This window comes from Procambarus clarkii, chromosome 16, assembly GCF_040958095.1.
Source record: "Procambarus clarkii isolate CNS0578487 chromosome 16, FALCON_Pclarkii_2.0, whole genome shotgun sequence".
In the NCBI taxonomy this organism is placed as follows: Eukaryota; Metazoa; Arthropoda; class Malacostraca; order Decapoda; family Cambaridae; genus Procambarus; species Procambarus clarkii.
Window position 1 is genome coordinate 39,321,323 of NC_091165.1, and position 15,223 is coordinate 39,336,545.

The 15,223-nt window shown below is 41.6% G+C and overlaps 1 protein-coding gene across 6 annotated transcripts in view; it reads left to right on the forward strand.

Moving 5' to 3' along the window:
- Window positions 1–6,595: 6,595 nt before the first annotated feature.
- The window catches only part of Nf-YB (nuclear factor Y-box B), a 31,541-nt gene continuing 22,913 nt past the window's right edge, over window positions 6,596–15,223 (forward strand). The window contains exons 1-2 of one of the 6 annotated variants that reach the window (XM_045745628.2): window positions 6,596–6,700; window positions 11,388–11,624. In XM_045745628.2, coding sequence (XP_045601584.1) covers window positions 11,421–11,624 — 204 coding nt within the window. In that variant the 5' untranslated portion in view covers window positions 6,596–6,700; window positions 11,388–11,420. Of the gene's footprint in view, window positions 6,899–6,935; window positions 7,607–11,387; window positions 11,625–15,223 lie in introns of those variants that run through there. The other 5 variants (XM_069325465.1, XM_045745630.2, XM_045745626.2 and 2 more) reach the window with 5 other exon arrangements.

A 15,223-nucleotide genomic window follows, 5' to 3' on the forward strand; every position in this document is an offset into this window, starting at 1 on the left:
GACCAATAGAGTTTTGACAGCAGAGATGGGGATACCTAGATCTAATTCAACTTCATCTTTTGTTGACCAGACCACACACTAGAAATTGAAGGGACGACGACGTTTCGGTCCGTCCTGGACCATTCTCAAGTCGATTGATCCAATTTGTTGCACACTAATTTGGCTGCAGTGTCTATCTCATTATGATAGGTTATATTTATGTGTGAAGGTATCCATACAAAAGGAATTCGAGACCCTTTACTCTGTGCAGCAATTAGGTCATTTATAACTGGTAGTATGAGGTTCTTGCTGTCGATCTTCCAGGAGAAGTTTTCGATTGCTTGAAGAGTAGACATTGAATCACAAAATATTGTGACCATTGATTCCTTTATAAATAACTTACGGCCTCACGAGCATTGGTTACGCTGATGGGTCTGCTCAAATGTCACTAACGCACTGAAGAACAGTGTAACGCACTGAAGAACAGTGTAACGCACTGAAGAACAGTGTAACGCACTGAAGAACAGTGTAACGCACTGAAGAACAGTGTAACGCACTGAAGAACAGTGTAACGCACTGAAGAACAGTGTAACGCACTGAAGAACAGTGTAACGCACTGAAGAACAGTGTAACGCACTGAAGAACAGTGTAACGCACTGAAGAACAGTGGAGGAGTAATTTTATGTGATTCAAAGTCAGCTCTTCAGGCCCTTAAAACCCCAACATGCAAAATAGATACTGGGATTGTTGTAACATCCATTATAAAACAACATTATCACTGCAAAGAGCAAGAGTTTGAGAGTCTCGACTTGAGAATGGTCCAGGACGGACCGAAACGTCGTCGTCCCTTCACTTTCTAGTGTGAGGTCTGGTCAACAGTTTCAGAGTCTCATTTGTATGAATACCATCTTACATAGGTGTTGTCCAGCATGATGACACAGACAAGGCAGCTAAAACTGCATGTGATAAGCCTGAAATTGACTAGGACATGGGCAGTCCAATCTCTGCTGTAAAAGACGCAATATTCCAGGAAATTAGGGAGAACGGAAGAGCAGTTCACTGATACACAAAGGCCAGAAAGCACGAGTATAAAGAGCTATGACATGTTTAGAACTGAGAATTATATGTACGGGCATCATAAAACATCCACTAGACAATGTGACATTGTAATTGTCAGAATTAGGCTGGGATATCAGTATCTATGGTAGGTGGTTGCAGGTCCAATGATGAACATTCCAATTGTAAACTATGTGAACAAGAGCTGGGACATACTCTCCAACACTAATATGTGATTGCCCTGTTATAGGAGACTTCAGACCAAATGGTATGACGTATTTTGAGCTCTGTAATTACTTCATACACTCAGGAATATTGGAAGATATTCATGTGCTGTACCCAGATTTTGCTAGTGGAGGCTATTTCAGGAAATCTTACATTTCATGTTCTCTCCTGTGTTTTAGTCAGAATTGATTTGTTTTTGTACTGAGGCAAGTATTTTCTCCCCTGACTCCATGTATGACTAACCATCCTGTGAGATGGGAATATTAGATAAACTTATAGTTAGTTTTTTATCTACACTGTAATTTTTCATATAGAATAGGGTAGCAGCACATTGCTGTGTATACCTAAGTCTTTTAATAATAATAAAAAAATCATTAAATAAGATTTTCTGTATTTGTGTGAAAATATTATAGCAATTATTTTTTAATTTAATGTGTTGTTTATTTTTTTGTTTGTCAAGGATTATTTGACAGAAAGCTGTTGTATATAATTCATAATTGGTATATAAATGTAGTCATTCTCCCTTCGTTAATGATAGCAGAGTACAGAGAATCTGAAGGTTATCATTTATTTACGTATATTAATTTATTTTGAAATAGAGTTAAGAAATATTCTCTTGTCATTTGTACAGGTGCATTTGATTATTTCAAAATGTTTCGTATCGAAGCAAAACAGACTTTCATGTTTACTAAAATTATTTATTTCATAATAGCAAAAATTACGCAATGACAATTAGCGTATAAACTGTATATCACTATCGACGAAATTAGAGTGACGGTAATGGCAGGATAGTTTGGCTTTCCACGTCTAAATACTGATATGGACATCGGTCAGGGCGGCTGTTCCCTCCTGCGCGCCGGCCGCTGCCTGGCGCCTGCCCACACACACGTCGTACGCTCCGCACAACTCACGTACTCTCCACACACTTCTTAGTCCCTCATAGACGTAATGGATTTATCTGAATTTATCGGAGGGGTCTGCAAATTTCCCCTCCATTTGTTCTGATGATTTTTTTCAAGCTGTATTTGATAAAGTTCAGTAGAATTTTGACATTTACGGCTTCGATCAAATTACTGACCCTTCCCAGAATGCAATCCCAGAACACGCTAACTCCTGGGTACTTATATACTGTCAGGTGAACAGGTTCATTGGGTGATAGGAAACGCACCAAGTTCAGGTTCAAGTAAGTTTATTGAGAACAAGGAAATACATCTCAAAAGGATAGGGTAGGTAGGTTATGTCTGCCCTCGTCAGTATCAGGTCCCTCCAGGGGCTCACAGACTCATACAGTACACAATTATTAATCATATTTTACATTTCACATTCCAGTGGTAATCACATGACACTGTGAGATCTCTTGTTGATTATGCTGCCCCTGTCATGTCTTGCCCTGGAAAAGGCAGACTGTTGGAGAAGGAAAAAAAAGAAGCCATTAGAATAATCCCAAGATTATCATGGCTCAAGAAATACTAATACTGAGATAATGATGATATGATTGAACTTACAAAGTATTGGGGATATAATTTCAGCTATAAATGAAGCTACGGTGATTGCGCAGTCCCCGTCGCACATTGGTATAATAATCGCCCTGCACTTCGCGAGCAATTTGGCCTGGGTTCGTATCCTGGTCAGAGGATTGACTAGGCGCAATCCTTAACTGAAGCCTCTGTTCACCCAGCAGTGAATGGGTACCTGGCTGTTAAACGATTTGGCGGGTCGTATTCCGGGGAAAATTAGGATTAAGGACCTGCCCGAAACGCTATACGTGCTGGTGACTTTACAAGAATATAAGAACACTTGTATATTTTTAAATGATTAGATTAATGAGAGGCGAGGGAGCTAATTAATCAATTATCTCACTTCAAAAGGTGGAAAGAAATTAATAATGCTTGTGAAAGCATAATAGGATCCTTATGTTCTAATGCTACAAAGCATGATGTCTCTCAAGAATGTGTTTTGTATGTGAAAAGAAACAATTAACACCAACATGAGAGGAACACAACGCAGATGTAGTCATGTTTCCCTCTATGTTCTCACACTCTTATCTTTGCTGCGGTTATTGATTTGATAAGCGACATCATCTCTTGAAATTGTTTTGTTGTATACCATTTTTTTCTGAGCCTCTTCGTCAACATTTTCCATCACATTGGGTTGAACACTGCTATCATTAGTAGGTGGTTAATTTTCCTGAGACTTTCATCCGTGATACGCTATCCTCTTCCTTACTTTCTTCCTTCTGTTTCACTCCTCTCTACACTCCATCTGTTTGCCATAGCTAATTTTTCTAGAGCTTTAATCCTCTTGTCCAACTTTGAGGTATTCCAAGATGTGTGTACCGACGGCAGAGTCCACCCCGCTGTCCTGCACCTCATCACCACCAGGGTACACTTTGTCGGCGTCGTTTCCCACTAGGAAAGTGGTTTCCATAGTGGCTTTGATATCAACTATGCTATCCTTAATGGTCGCCGTGCCTTTGTCCCAAATGTTGGTCACGGAGGCTGTCGTCTTTCCACTGTTTCTTCCTTGTTCTTGCTGTACGATCTTGCCTTTCTTCGGATCTTCGTTTACCCTGCTTATGGGTGGCGGCTTGGAGTATCTCACACTGGGCTTCATGGGACGTTGAGAAGAATGTATGACCGCCTCATCTTTGTGAAAGACATCCAAAATGCTGATTCTTCTCTATGTCCCGTGAAGCCTCGTGTGAGATTCAAAGCCGGCACCCATAAACAGAGTAAAGGAAGATCCGAAGGAAGGTGGTGGGCACTTTTCCTATTACCTAATGCCTCTGTCCACCAAACAGTAAATAGGTACCTGGGAGCTAGCCAGCTTGTGGTGGTGTTTCATCCTGGGGAGAGTCAGTATTTCTGCCTTGGTGGGGGTCCTCGATGTAAGCCTTATGTATATGCAGAGGCTGCCTGTCCCTTGCACAATGAATTAAAACAAACATAAATTATTATTAATAAGTCTCTAAGCTATATATATCATACTGTTGATCAATACTCTATAATCCATCATATAAAACAGGGTAGCAGTATATTGCTTTGTACCCAAGCTTATAAATAAAAATAATCATGCTCTGTATGCCTGTTTATTTGTTTGTTAACAAGCTTAGGTTATTGTTCCCTTGTACACAGCAATGTGCTGCTGCCCTAGTCTGTTATTCTTACTAGTCTTACTAGTCTATTAGTCATACATGGAACCAGGAGAGAGCATGAAATGCGAGGCTCATGTTAGTCTGCACTATCAAAATCAGGATGCAGCACAAGAATATCCTCCAATATTCGTGTGTATGAAGTAGTAACAACGCTCAAAGTACCTCATACCATTTGGTCTGAAATCATTGATAACAGATACAGTGTTGGAGAGTATATCCTAGCTCTTGTTCACATAGTTTACAATTGGAATGTTCACCATTGTGGGATTCATTACCTGCAGCCACCTGCCATATGTATCGATACCCCAGCCTTAGTCAGGCAATCACAATGTCACACTGTCTGGTGGATGTTTTGTGCTGCCCGTTCATATAATTCTCGATTCTAAACATATCACAGCTTTTTATACTCGCGCTTTCTGACTTTTGAGTGTCATTGCTGTTCTTCTGCCATCTCCAAATTCTTGAAATATTGCGGCTTTTACAACAGAGATTTGAATGTACATAAATTTTGTACATTTATTTCTCTATAAGGCAAATCGGACACTTGGATTTATTAATCGCAGCGTTAGTAACAAGACACCTGGTGTGGTTCTCAAGCTATATCTTGCTCTAGTTAGGCCCCATTTAGATTATGCAGTTCAGTTTTGGTCGCCATATTATAGAATGGATATAAATTCACTTGAACGTGTCCAGCGTAGGATGACTAAGTTAATTCCCCAAATTAGAAATCTTTCATATGAAGAAAGATTAACAAAGCTTAAGTTGCATTCACTGGAAAGGCGAAGAGTTAGGGGTGACATGATAGAGGTTTACAAGTGGATGAATGGACATAACCGGGGGGATATTAATAGGGTATTAAAAGTATCAACACAGGACAGAACACGAAACAATGGATATAAATTGGATAAGTTTAGATTTAGGAAAGACTTGGGTAAATACTGGTTCAGTAACAGGGTTGTTGATTTGTGGAACCAATTGCCGCGTAACATTGTGGAGGTGGGGTCCCTCGATTGTTTCAAGCACGGGTTGGACAAGTATATGAGTGGGATTGGGTGGTTATAGAATAGGAGCTGCCTCGTATGGGCCAATAGGCCTTCTGCAGTTACCTTTGTTCTTATGTTCTTATGTAATGCCCACATCCCACTCAATTTGTTGTTGATTGAGGGGCGATGATCGAGGGACTGTCAAACTCAATTTCAGGCTTATCACATAAATGAGATTAAATATTATGACTATTTTTGTCGTGCTAATATAAAAAGAGCATTTATGAGCCGATTCACCTTAAACTTTAATTAATATTTCATAATAATTGCCATCATTAAAAGCTATGATTTGTTCAGATCTGAAACTATCTATGGGCAGCACAAAACGTCCACCAGACTGTGCGACATAGTGGTTGCCAGGATCAGGTTGGGTTACCGTTACCTGTGGCAGGTGGTTACAGGTGACGGATCTTCCAATCCTGAGCACTCCAGGTGCAAACTCTGTGAGCAGGAACAATGGCATGATCTCCCACACTACGCCACCGAATGTCCGGTTATTAGAACTTTCAGACCCGTTGGCATGAGGTACCTGGAGCTTTGCAATTGCTTTATTCACTCTCGTGTTCTTCAAGATATCCTCATAGTGCACCCAAAATTTGCCAGTGCAGGCTACTAAACATATGGCCCTGTATGACTAACCATCCTGCGAGATGGGGACTTTTAGTATCACTGCTACCTTATTCACTCTTGTGTTGATGATATCCTCATAACGAACCCAGAGTCAGTCAGTGCAGACTACTTATCACGTGCCTCTGTATGACTAACCATCCTGTGTGATGCGGAATTTTTAGCATCACGTAGCTAGCTTTTTGACACACTTCTTACTACCCTAGACTATATGAAGTACCCCTTCATATAGTCTAGGGTAGCTGCACAAATACAGATGTAACAAATATATTAATACAAACAAAAAAATCTTCATAATATATATTTCGAATATAAATTTATTAGATAAGCGGGTTTTCTTCCTATTGTGGGGTATTGTACATGCTATTGGACGTATGTTCACACACAGGATGAGTGACGCTGTCTAATAAATTCGCCCCTCGAGGCAAAAATATTAAAAAAAAATGGAAGAAGAAGCACTTTTTGTTATGTGCAGAACGTTGAGTTATCATCTTACGCAGTTCTCCGTCGGCCGCAGTACGATAATTATCAAGCTCTCGGTAACACTGCTGTTCTGGTGACTCAACTCCGCAGATATAAAACTATAAATGACGACCTTTAATTTCCCGCGCGTGTGGTAAGTTCGTTACTGGTTAACGGTGGGAAATTACCGTTTAACGGCGGAATACGGTTTGAGTGTGAAAATAACCAATGGAGAGCCCTGGAGGGCGGGGAGGCAGAGGTAACAGCCAATGATGGTTTGTTTACGGCCCGGCGCGCTGTGAGTGGCCGCTTCTGACCAATCTGTAGTCGCCGTTATTTCGTCCAATCTCAGGTAACTTTTCATGTTTGGCGCCAATAATTATCTGCCAATCTTCACTCAGTGCCCATTAGAGGAGGATGGGCGGCGTGCGGTGTGCCGCGGGCGTGCTGTGGGCGGCCCCCGACACGCCGCACCGCGCCTGAAAAGCGAGATGAAATGGCGGACTGAAAGTATTTTGCATGAGGGCCTAAAATTGGTGGTGAGAGGAGGAGGGCGATGAAGCCATGGCCACTGGCGGCCTGGTGATGGGCCCTGGTGATTGGCTCTGATGACCTGGTGATGGGCCCTGGTGACCTGATGATGGGCCCTGGTGACCTGATGATGGGCTCCTGGCGACCTGATGATGGGCCCTGGCGATCTGGTGATTGGCCATGATGACTTGGTGATGGGACCTGGTGACGGGCCCTGATGACTTGTTGATGGGCCGTTGCGATTGGCCCAGATGACCTGGTGATGGGCCCAGATGACCTGGTGATGGGCCCTGGCAGCCTGGTGATGGGCCCTGGCAGCCTGGTGATGGGCCCAAATGACCTGGTGATGGGCCCAAATGACCTGGTGATGGGCCCTAATGACCTGGTGATGGGCCCTGGCAGCCTGGTGATGGGCCCTGGCAGCCTGGTGATGGGCCCTGGCAGCCTGGTGATGGGCCCTGATGACCTGGTAATGGGGCCCTGGCAGCCTGGTGATGGCACTGGGCTCGATCACCGTCACCAGTCCAAGGTGAAGCCACCATTTCTTGTGATTACCTTGAGAGTGTGAAGGCTGACCATTGTACACAGCCGCAGTGCCTTCACTGTTGCCCTTGTTGTCTTCTATATTCTTATCCATAAGATTCTCTCTGATGCTTACTAGAAAGATTTTGTATTTTGATATATGCAGATAATTTAGAGATTACAGTAGATTAATTAGTTTGAAAATGGGAATAAGTATGCTCTTAAATAGGAATTAAAAATTATATATATATTATATATGTGTATATATATATTCTTTCTTCCCCTGTCCCATCCCAAATCCTTATCCTGACCCCTTCTGTGTGTTATATAGTCGAAATGGCTTGGTGCTTTCTCCCGATACAGTGGGGTCTCGACTTACGATGGTAGTCCATTCCCAGAGACGGATCATAAGTCAAAATATTGTAATTCGAAGCGATTCTTCCCATAAGAAATAAAGGAAATTGAATTAAATTGTTCCCCACCAAAATATTAACTTACAAATACATTTTATACTGAATACAATGATTTTCTAACTACAATACAGTATATATGTTTATTTTACGTTTATGGAGGACTCGTGATGCGTATGGAAGATGGTGAGGGGGGGAGGAGGAGAGGTGTTACTGTTTGGAAGGGGAGTCCTTTGCCATTATAACATCCGGCAGTGATGACTTCTCTGGGGTACACTCTTACGTTTTGCCTGCATACCACTAGGACCTGGTTGTGATTCACTGCTTGTTTGTCTCGCTAAAAACCTTTCCAGATATTTTTGTTTTTCCGTGTGTTTTAATTTTTATCTGTAGTGAGGCATCACAGTGTCATTAAAAAGGTTAAGGCAACGGCCTACTGCACCGTGATTTGGGCGAGTCGTTTCAGCAAAAGTTTGTAATTCTTCCCATGCACACATTTTCTTAATTAATGAGGAAGGGACATTCTGTACTGTCTCCTCCTCCCCTGAAGAAATTTCCTCAGCTGTCTCTTGTTGCTGCTCCTTGTGAATTTTGGTCAGTTCTTTGCTGTGTTCCTCCACCAGTTCGCAACACACAACACTCGGAACACTATGAATGCCACTTCTTTTTCTAAATTTCTCAAACCTCCCCTGTTCCCCTTAAACTCTTTCGCATTTGCATCACTCGTTCCAGGGGTTTTCTTTAAAAGGTCTTCATGCAATTTTCTTGCTTTTTCACAAATGATGGCCTCTGAAAGACTATCACCCGCTAACTCCTTGCTGTGTATCCAAATTAATAATTACTGTTCAACATCCTCAAGTGTTTGTGTTCTATGTTTCGTGATTATTGCTACACCTTTTGCCTTTTTAGCACTTGTAATGTCTTTTTTCTTAGCCAGCATGGTGGATATCGTTGACTGAGATTTGTTGTACTGCCTAGCTAGTTCAACAACCCGCATTACCATCTTCATATTTACGAATGATCTATTGTTTCTGCTCTATGGTCTTTCTTGCATGGGATCTCATATGTTGAGCCTTACCACTGACTTTCCTGGGACTCATGGCATGATATATAATAATTACTCTTATGTTCAAAAAGCAAAAAATCGCCACAAAAACGGAATTTCTTATAGGCGTGATCGTCACTAAGCGGGCAGCTGTAGTAAACTGAGGCAGGTTGGCCCGCGTGACCGGGAACCACGTGCTCGGTCGATCCAAACGTGTACCAACAAATATCATTAGTAGACGACAAAATTGTATGTCGAGTCGCATTTTTCGATCAGATTTACATCGTAACTCGAAATTACCGTAAGTCGGGGCAATCCTAAATCGAGGTGCCACTTCAAGTTCAAGTATGTTTATTGAGATAAGCAATAAATACATCTCAAAGGGATAGAGTAGCTTAGGCTATTTCTACCCCCCTTGAGAGGTGCCACTGTAGTTCCCTTCCCTTCCATATATAGTTTTGAGTACCTTCATAGGTACTATGATCCCTAAAATGTTAGGTTGATATACTGTGTTGTGCGTAGATATGCACTAGGAAAATTAAATAAACATTCCATTTTTTCAGTTTTTGTGATTATTCTTGTTATATGTTGAATGTTCTATCATTTTTGAAAAGTTGGCCATGATTGAAAATTACTTGTGATCTTTTGGAGAATAACTTGAGGAATGTCTTAATATCCACACAATTGTGGTTGTGTTGATATTCAAAAAACTAATAATCAAACTTTATGTAAGTTTTCATTTCCAGAAAGATCTGTTTTTTTAGTCAATATATTCATGGTGGCTTGATGCTTCCTTCTGATGATTAACTTGCCTTCCAGAAAGTCCTCAAAAACATGATCAAATGATAGAGGCAGGTTGTAAGCCACAACACTAACCAATGTGAAAGATTATTGTATTTTCTTGACAGAAAAGTAATAGGACAAGTGAAAAATATTTAGTTTTGAGAGAATAATTATATTTTGGCTTAATTTTTTTGGGCTGAGGAGCAGAGGTCTATAGACACCCCCAAGTATGTTGAAAGCAGTCTGTCTGCCATCTACCAGGTCATTCATCCAGAAAGGTAGGAATCCTAAAAACTACAGATGGTTAAAATTTGCAAACCGAAAGCTGAATGAGCAGACAGAACTCCCCAATCGGAAAACAAGCACGCAAGCATGACGTTACCACAGCTGCAGCGCTGTGGTCTGCTCGGCTCCCCCTCCCAGGGAGGGGGGGAGCCCCAGACCTCCCGCACTGGCTATCCAACCCCAGTTCTGAGGCTGTTGTGTTGTGTGGCGGTCGATCGATTCTGGCTCCAGTCCTTGAGCAGTGCTGTGGATTGTGGTGTTGTACTATGGCGTGATGGTGTGGGAGCCAGGTGTAATTTAAGAAGTACTGGAGCTGCATGCGCCTAGGGTTACCTTCCCAAAGTGCCCTGTAAGTACTGCCCTTGCAGTTTGAGGTTACCTTCCACAAACTGTTGGGGGGACTGCCTCCACAGGGTTCTTTTGTGGCTCGGTGATTGCCCGCCCTTGGGGTCAGCTGGGGTTTTTCCTACTACCGTTTGGCCTTGGGTAGGTGGTAGTATTGTCACTGGCAGGAGCACAAGGTACTATGCAGCCGTCTTATAATATGCATAGCAGCCAGTTCTGTTCAGCGGAGCCGAAGGGGCTCTCCACAGAAAATCAGCATTGAATATAATGAACATCAATGAACTGGATGAGACCTGGAGGCTCCCCAGCATCCCTCCCTCCCTCTGCGGTTGGCGGTCTTTCGCGTTTTTGATATTCAACCTCTGAACTGGGGTTGGATAGACGGCACGGGAGGTCTGAGGCTACCCCTTCCCCCTCCCGGGGAGGGGGGGCGGCGCATACACGCTGCATGGCAGCTGTAGTAACATTATGCTTGTTTTCTGATTGAGGAATTCTGCCTGCTAGTTTTCGGTTTGCAATTTTTAACCAACTGTAGTTTGTTTTGGGACTCTTACCTTTCTGAGTAGCTGACCTGGTAGATGGCAGTCATAGACTGCTTCCAACTTCATGGGGGTGTTTATAGACCATTGCTCCTCTGAGTGGGCCAGGTTCTGGAACGTAATACCCGGTAGGCCTAGAACTCCATAGATTTACTGTTCCCGCAGTCTAATACAGTATATACACATCAGCTTGGTATAGCTCTGGGGAGCCTCCGGGTCTCGCCCAGAAAATGGTGTTTCGTTACATTCAACACTGGTTTTTTTGGAACTGCATACCAAATTAAAATATACAGTCAGTATGTTAGTGTGAATTAGTTTTATTTATATAAATGTTTCCTATTGCCAATCAGGACAGCAATATCACATATTTTATTTCAACAGAATACAATTTGCCATCACTACCTGTGAGAAAAGATGGAAGGTACAGATGGAGATGATATTGGAGCGTCATTCTTGTCTTCAGAGCAGTACATGGTAGAGGGTCACAGTGTTCATAGCCATCAGCACGATGATGAAGATAAAGATGATGTTCCTCACCTTTTGCGTGAACAAGATCGTTTCCTTCCAATTGCAAACGTAGCCAGGATAATGAAGAAAGGAATACCAAAAACTGGAAAGGTAAGACGTATGAAAAAAAAGCTGTGTAGATAAAGAGCTCCCACGAGCATTGTCCTGCTTTCATGAATGTGGTGAAGTACCTCCAGGTCAGCTTTATCTTTACTTTCCGACACAGTCTTTTTCAGTCCACCCCACCTGGACATTAGTGGAAGCCCAACACTGGAGAATTCTCGGTGCAGCTTAGAATTACCTCAGGAAGGTTCATGAAGCCTCGCCCAAAATAGATCCTCTCAAGCAGTGCTTGGGCCTGCTTGGTGTTAGTGTGCTGCACCACTGTAGCTCATTGTACTTGCTTAATACTTGCTTCACTTAAATTCATTTCCTTGCTTAGGTAATCCACTCATTAATTATAACCAGTTATTGGATGTTCGTATCTGAGTACTTCGTATCTGTCTTCTTCTTGCCTCTTTAACAACCTTTATGAATAACTAAATTATAACATTGAAAGAAGGGGATCGTTTTAGTTGCTATAGCCAGGTAATATATAATAGCAGATGAATTATTGGAGATGGAATAAAGTAGAGAAGATATTTAAAATCACAGATGTTTGTTTTCAAAAGGACATTAAATAATTGAAAAATGTCTACCTCTGAAGAATATAGAATATCACAATAGGGCAATTAAAGTGCACGTCCTGAAGAAGGGGCACTAACTGAATATCTGCAGGATATACATTACGGTACTGCAGTTCACCAGGACAATAATCCATGAATGCCTCTAGCTCCTTACAGGCTGATGGGGTAACAGTGACTCCATGCTTTGCACTTCTTAAGTCATTTCCCAAATTAAAATATTCATTTTCACTCTTCTCCCTTCCCCAATGGCTTTAGATATACAAGTCTATATCTATATATCCCCAATGGCTTTAGATATACAAGTCTATATCTATATATCCCCAATGGCTTTAGATATACAAGTCTATATCTATATATCCCCAATGGCTTTAGATATACAAGTCTATATCTATATATCCCCAATGGCTTTAGGTAAACTTAGTCATTAGTGCACTTACAGCGTGCTGAATTTAGTAGTAAGCACGAGACATTCTCAGTACTCGGGGGAGTTTATTGTTGCATTTGAATCCATCTTCAGTTTGAGGATGGCTTAATTTGGCATCCAGGATTTTCAGAATGACTTGTATAGTCATACAATAGCATTGGTTTAGGTAGTCTTGGGTTCTGGCTGCTTAGATGGCCATTCAGTTTTGGCCCCAGTTGGTATGCTTGGCTACTAGCTAAGGCTTGTATTTCCTGAATACTTACTTGTTTTTGATTTCTCATAAATTTTGAGGTTTTAGCTCGTGCTTACCTAATTGTGCCAGTAATTGGGGCTGGTCTATATTACCTGCATGACCCAGAGGCTTCTTTGCTGTATCTAGACAACTGTCTATGCTTGGTGATGAGCAGATACTGTCTTCCATCCAGAGCTTGAGCAACTACTGGGATGCTTCAACTTGAAGCAGGATGGGTATGGCTATGGGCTGTGTGTCATTTCCTGTGACGGTTTATGCTTTGCAGGTCCTTTGATCACAGAATATGTGTGCCCCGTGAGGCCTGTGGAAGATGGTTTTCAGAGTTCAGTAGCATGGTATCCCTTGGCTACATTGCTAGAGTTGTACGTGGTACAGTAGCATCACGTCTCACTTGGAGATTTGTCTTGAGCCATTGCCCCATACTGCAAGAATTGTGATTACCAGTCTTGTAATAAGTTCACAGTATAGTGAGGGAGTTAAAGGGAGTTTGAATGGTGCACCAGTGCATCTCTCTCCAGTGGAGCCTCGCATTTTGTCTTCATTTGAATTGCCTCTTTGGTTCACTGACTCGACAATGAAGGTTCCACTTCATCTCTCTCTCGTGGGCTTGGACTTGCTTCTGACAATTTTGAGTTTCTCATGTGGCAACTTGAATGTTCTTTTAAGTGGTGTTTGCCACTTCTAGATGATTTTGAATTAGTGGGAGGTGAACAAGTTCGTTTAGTATGATGTGTAAGACCTTCGAGTTTCTTGTTGTGGATAATTTTGCCTTGACTTGAAATTGGCAACTGCTAGTGTATTTAGCTGCATTTCTAGATCATGAGGTAATCATGGCAGAAAATGTTTGCCTTAATTGGAACTGTAGGGTGTATTTATCTATTCCCTACAGTTCAGAAAGTTATTTAAATGTGAGTTAAGTTGGAGAGCTTTGGGGCCACATCATTTTTTTTTTTTGGCTCCTTTATAGACACTTCAGCCTTTTTTTTCCAGACCTTGTTCTCTTGCTGCCCTCATCCAGTGCCTTGGCAATTTGGCAATTTAAGCTTATGGGTTTTTAGGACCATTTTAAGCTGTTCTTTTGTGTCAGTGGCTGTTTGTGATGGCTGTTTGTGATGTTTGTGATGTGACTGTTTGTGGAAAAACTTTTCATGCCACTCTTTTCATTTGACTTTGGTGGAGCCTCACCTGTTAGCTTTTTATTTGATCTTGCCTCTTCAACATTTGTGAAGGTCTCTTGAGCTTTCTTTCACTTGCGGCATCTTGTATTCCTTAGGAGCCGAAATGGTTCCTTGATAAAGTTTTTTTTATTTTTTTAAATGGCTCCCTTCCCGGAAGACTTTGTTCAAAGCAGTATTCTTGTTGGGATGATTGTGTGTGAGAGTTCAGCCCGTCCTCTAAACAAAGACCCCAAGTCATTCCATGCACCTGCCAAACCCTCTATTTATGAATGAAAAACATTTTACACACACCTCGCAAGTGACGATGTCTGAACACTTCTTGAACGAGTGCTTCGACGACTTTTGTTTGAATCACAACGTTGTAAATGCTTAACCCACACTGTATTTGTAACCCGTACTACAAATACAAATAATCGCCAATGGAACCTAAACATCTAACCTAATCAAACCAATGCCTAAATATGCACAATATGCTAATATAGAATATTAATTTATTTTTGAGAAAATTTACATTTTAAATACACAGCATGTTAAAATTTGATGAATGTTTCTTTGGGGTTAACCGCTGGTTAGAATGGACTTGGTCTAAAGACTGGTTGGAGAGTTACATGGTCTATGATGTCGGAATGCTTCATTGTTCGTCTTAATTGCTACTTAATAATTTTCTTTGTCTTAAGACACCCCTCTTTCTTGCTCAAGAAAATATCGTCCACCCACTGTCATCATCCTGGGTCACTCCAAATGCATGCATTACCCACTAGACTATGATGAGCTTAAAAGCAACACAACCTGAAGTTCTGCTGAATTTACAAGGAGCTTGGAAGGCATCAAATTGATACCTAAATAAAAATTTTATATGGTACCGCCAACACTGTTGCAGGTAATGATTAGTTCCCCAACTACAGTATCTTCTTGGGTGACTCGGTATGCAAGCTCTAGTCAATCACATTGCTCCTAAAGATTTCCTCATTGATATATATGTTATCCCCCTTTTGTGATTTCATTGTGCATCCTGAACTATGCTGCACCCGCAGCTTTTGTCTCAACATTTTCACAGCCAATATCAGGACTGGGTGTTTGTGGCGCTCTAATTGAATTTGCCGACCAATATGTCCTGTACATTCACTTGGTCTTATCAACAGTGTTTGGTACTAGGCAGTGTTCTGGGT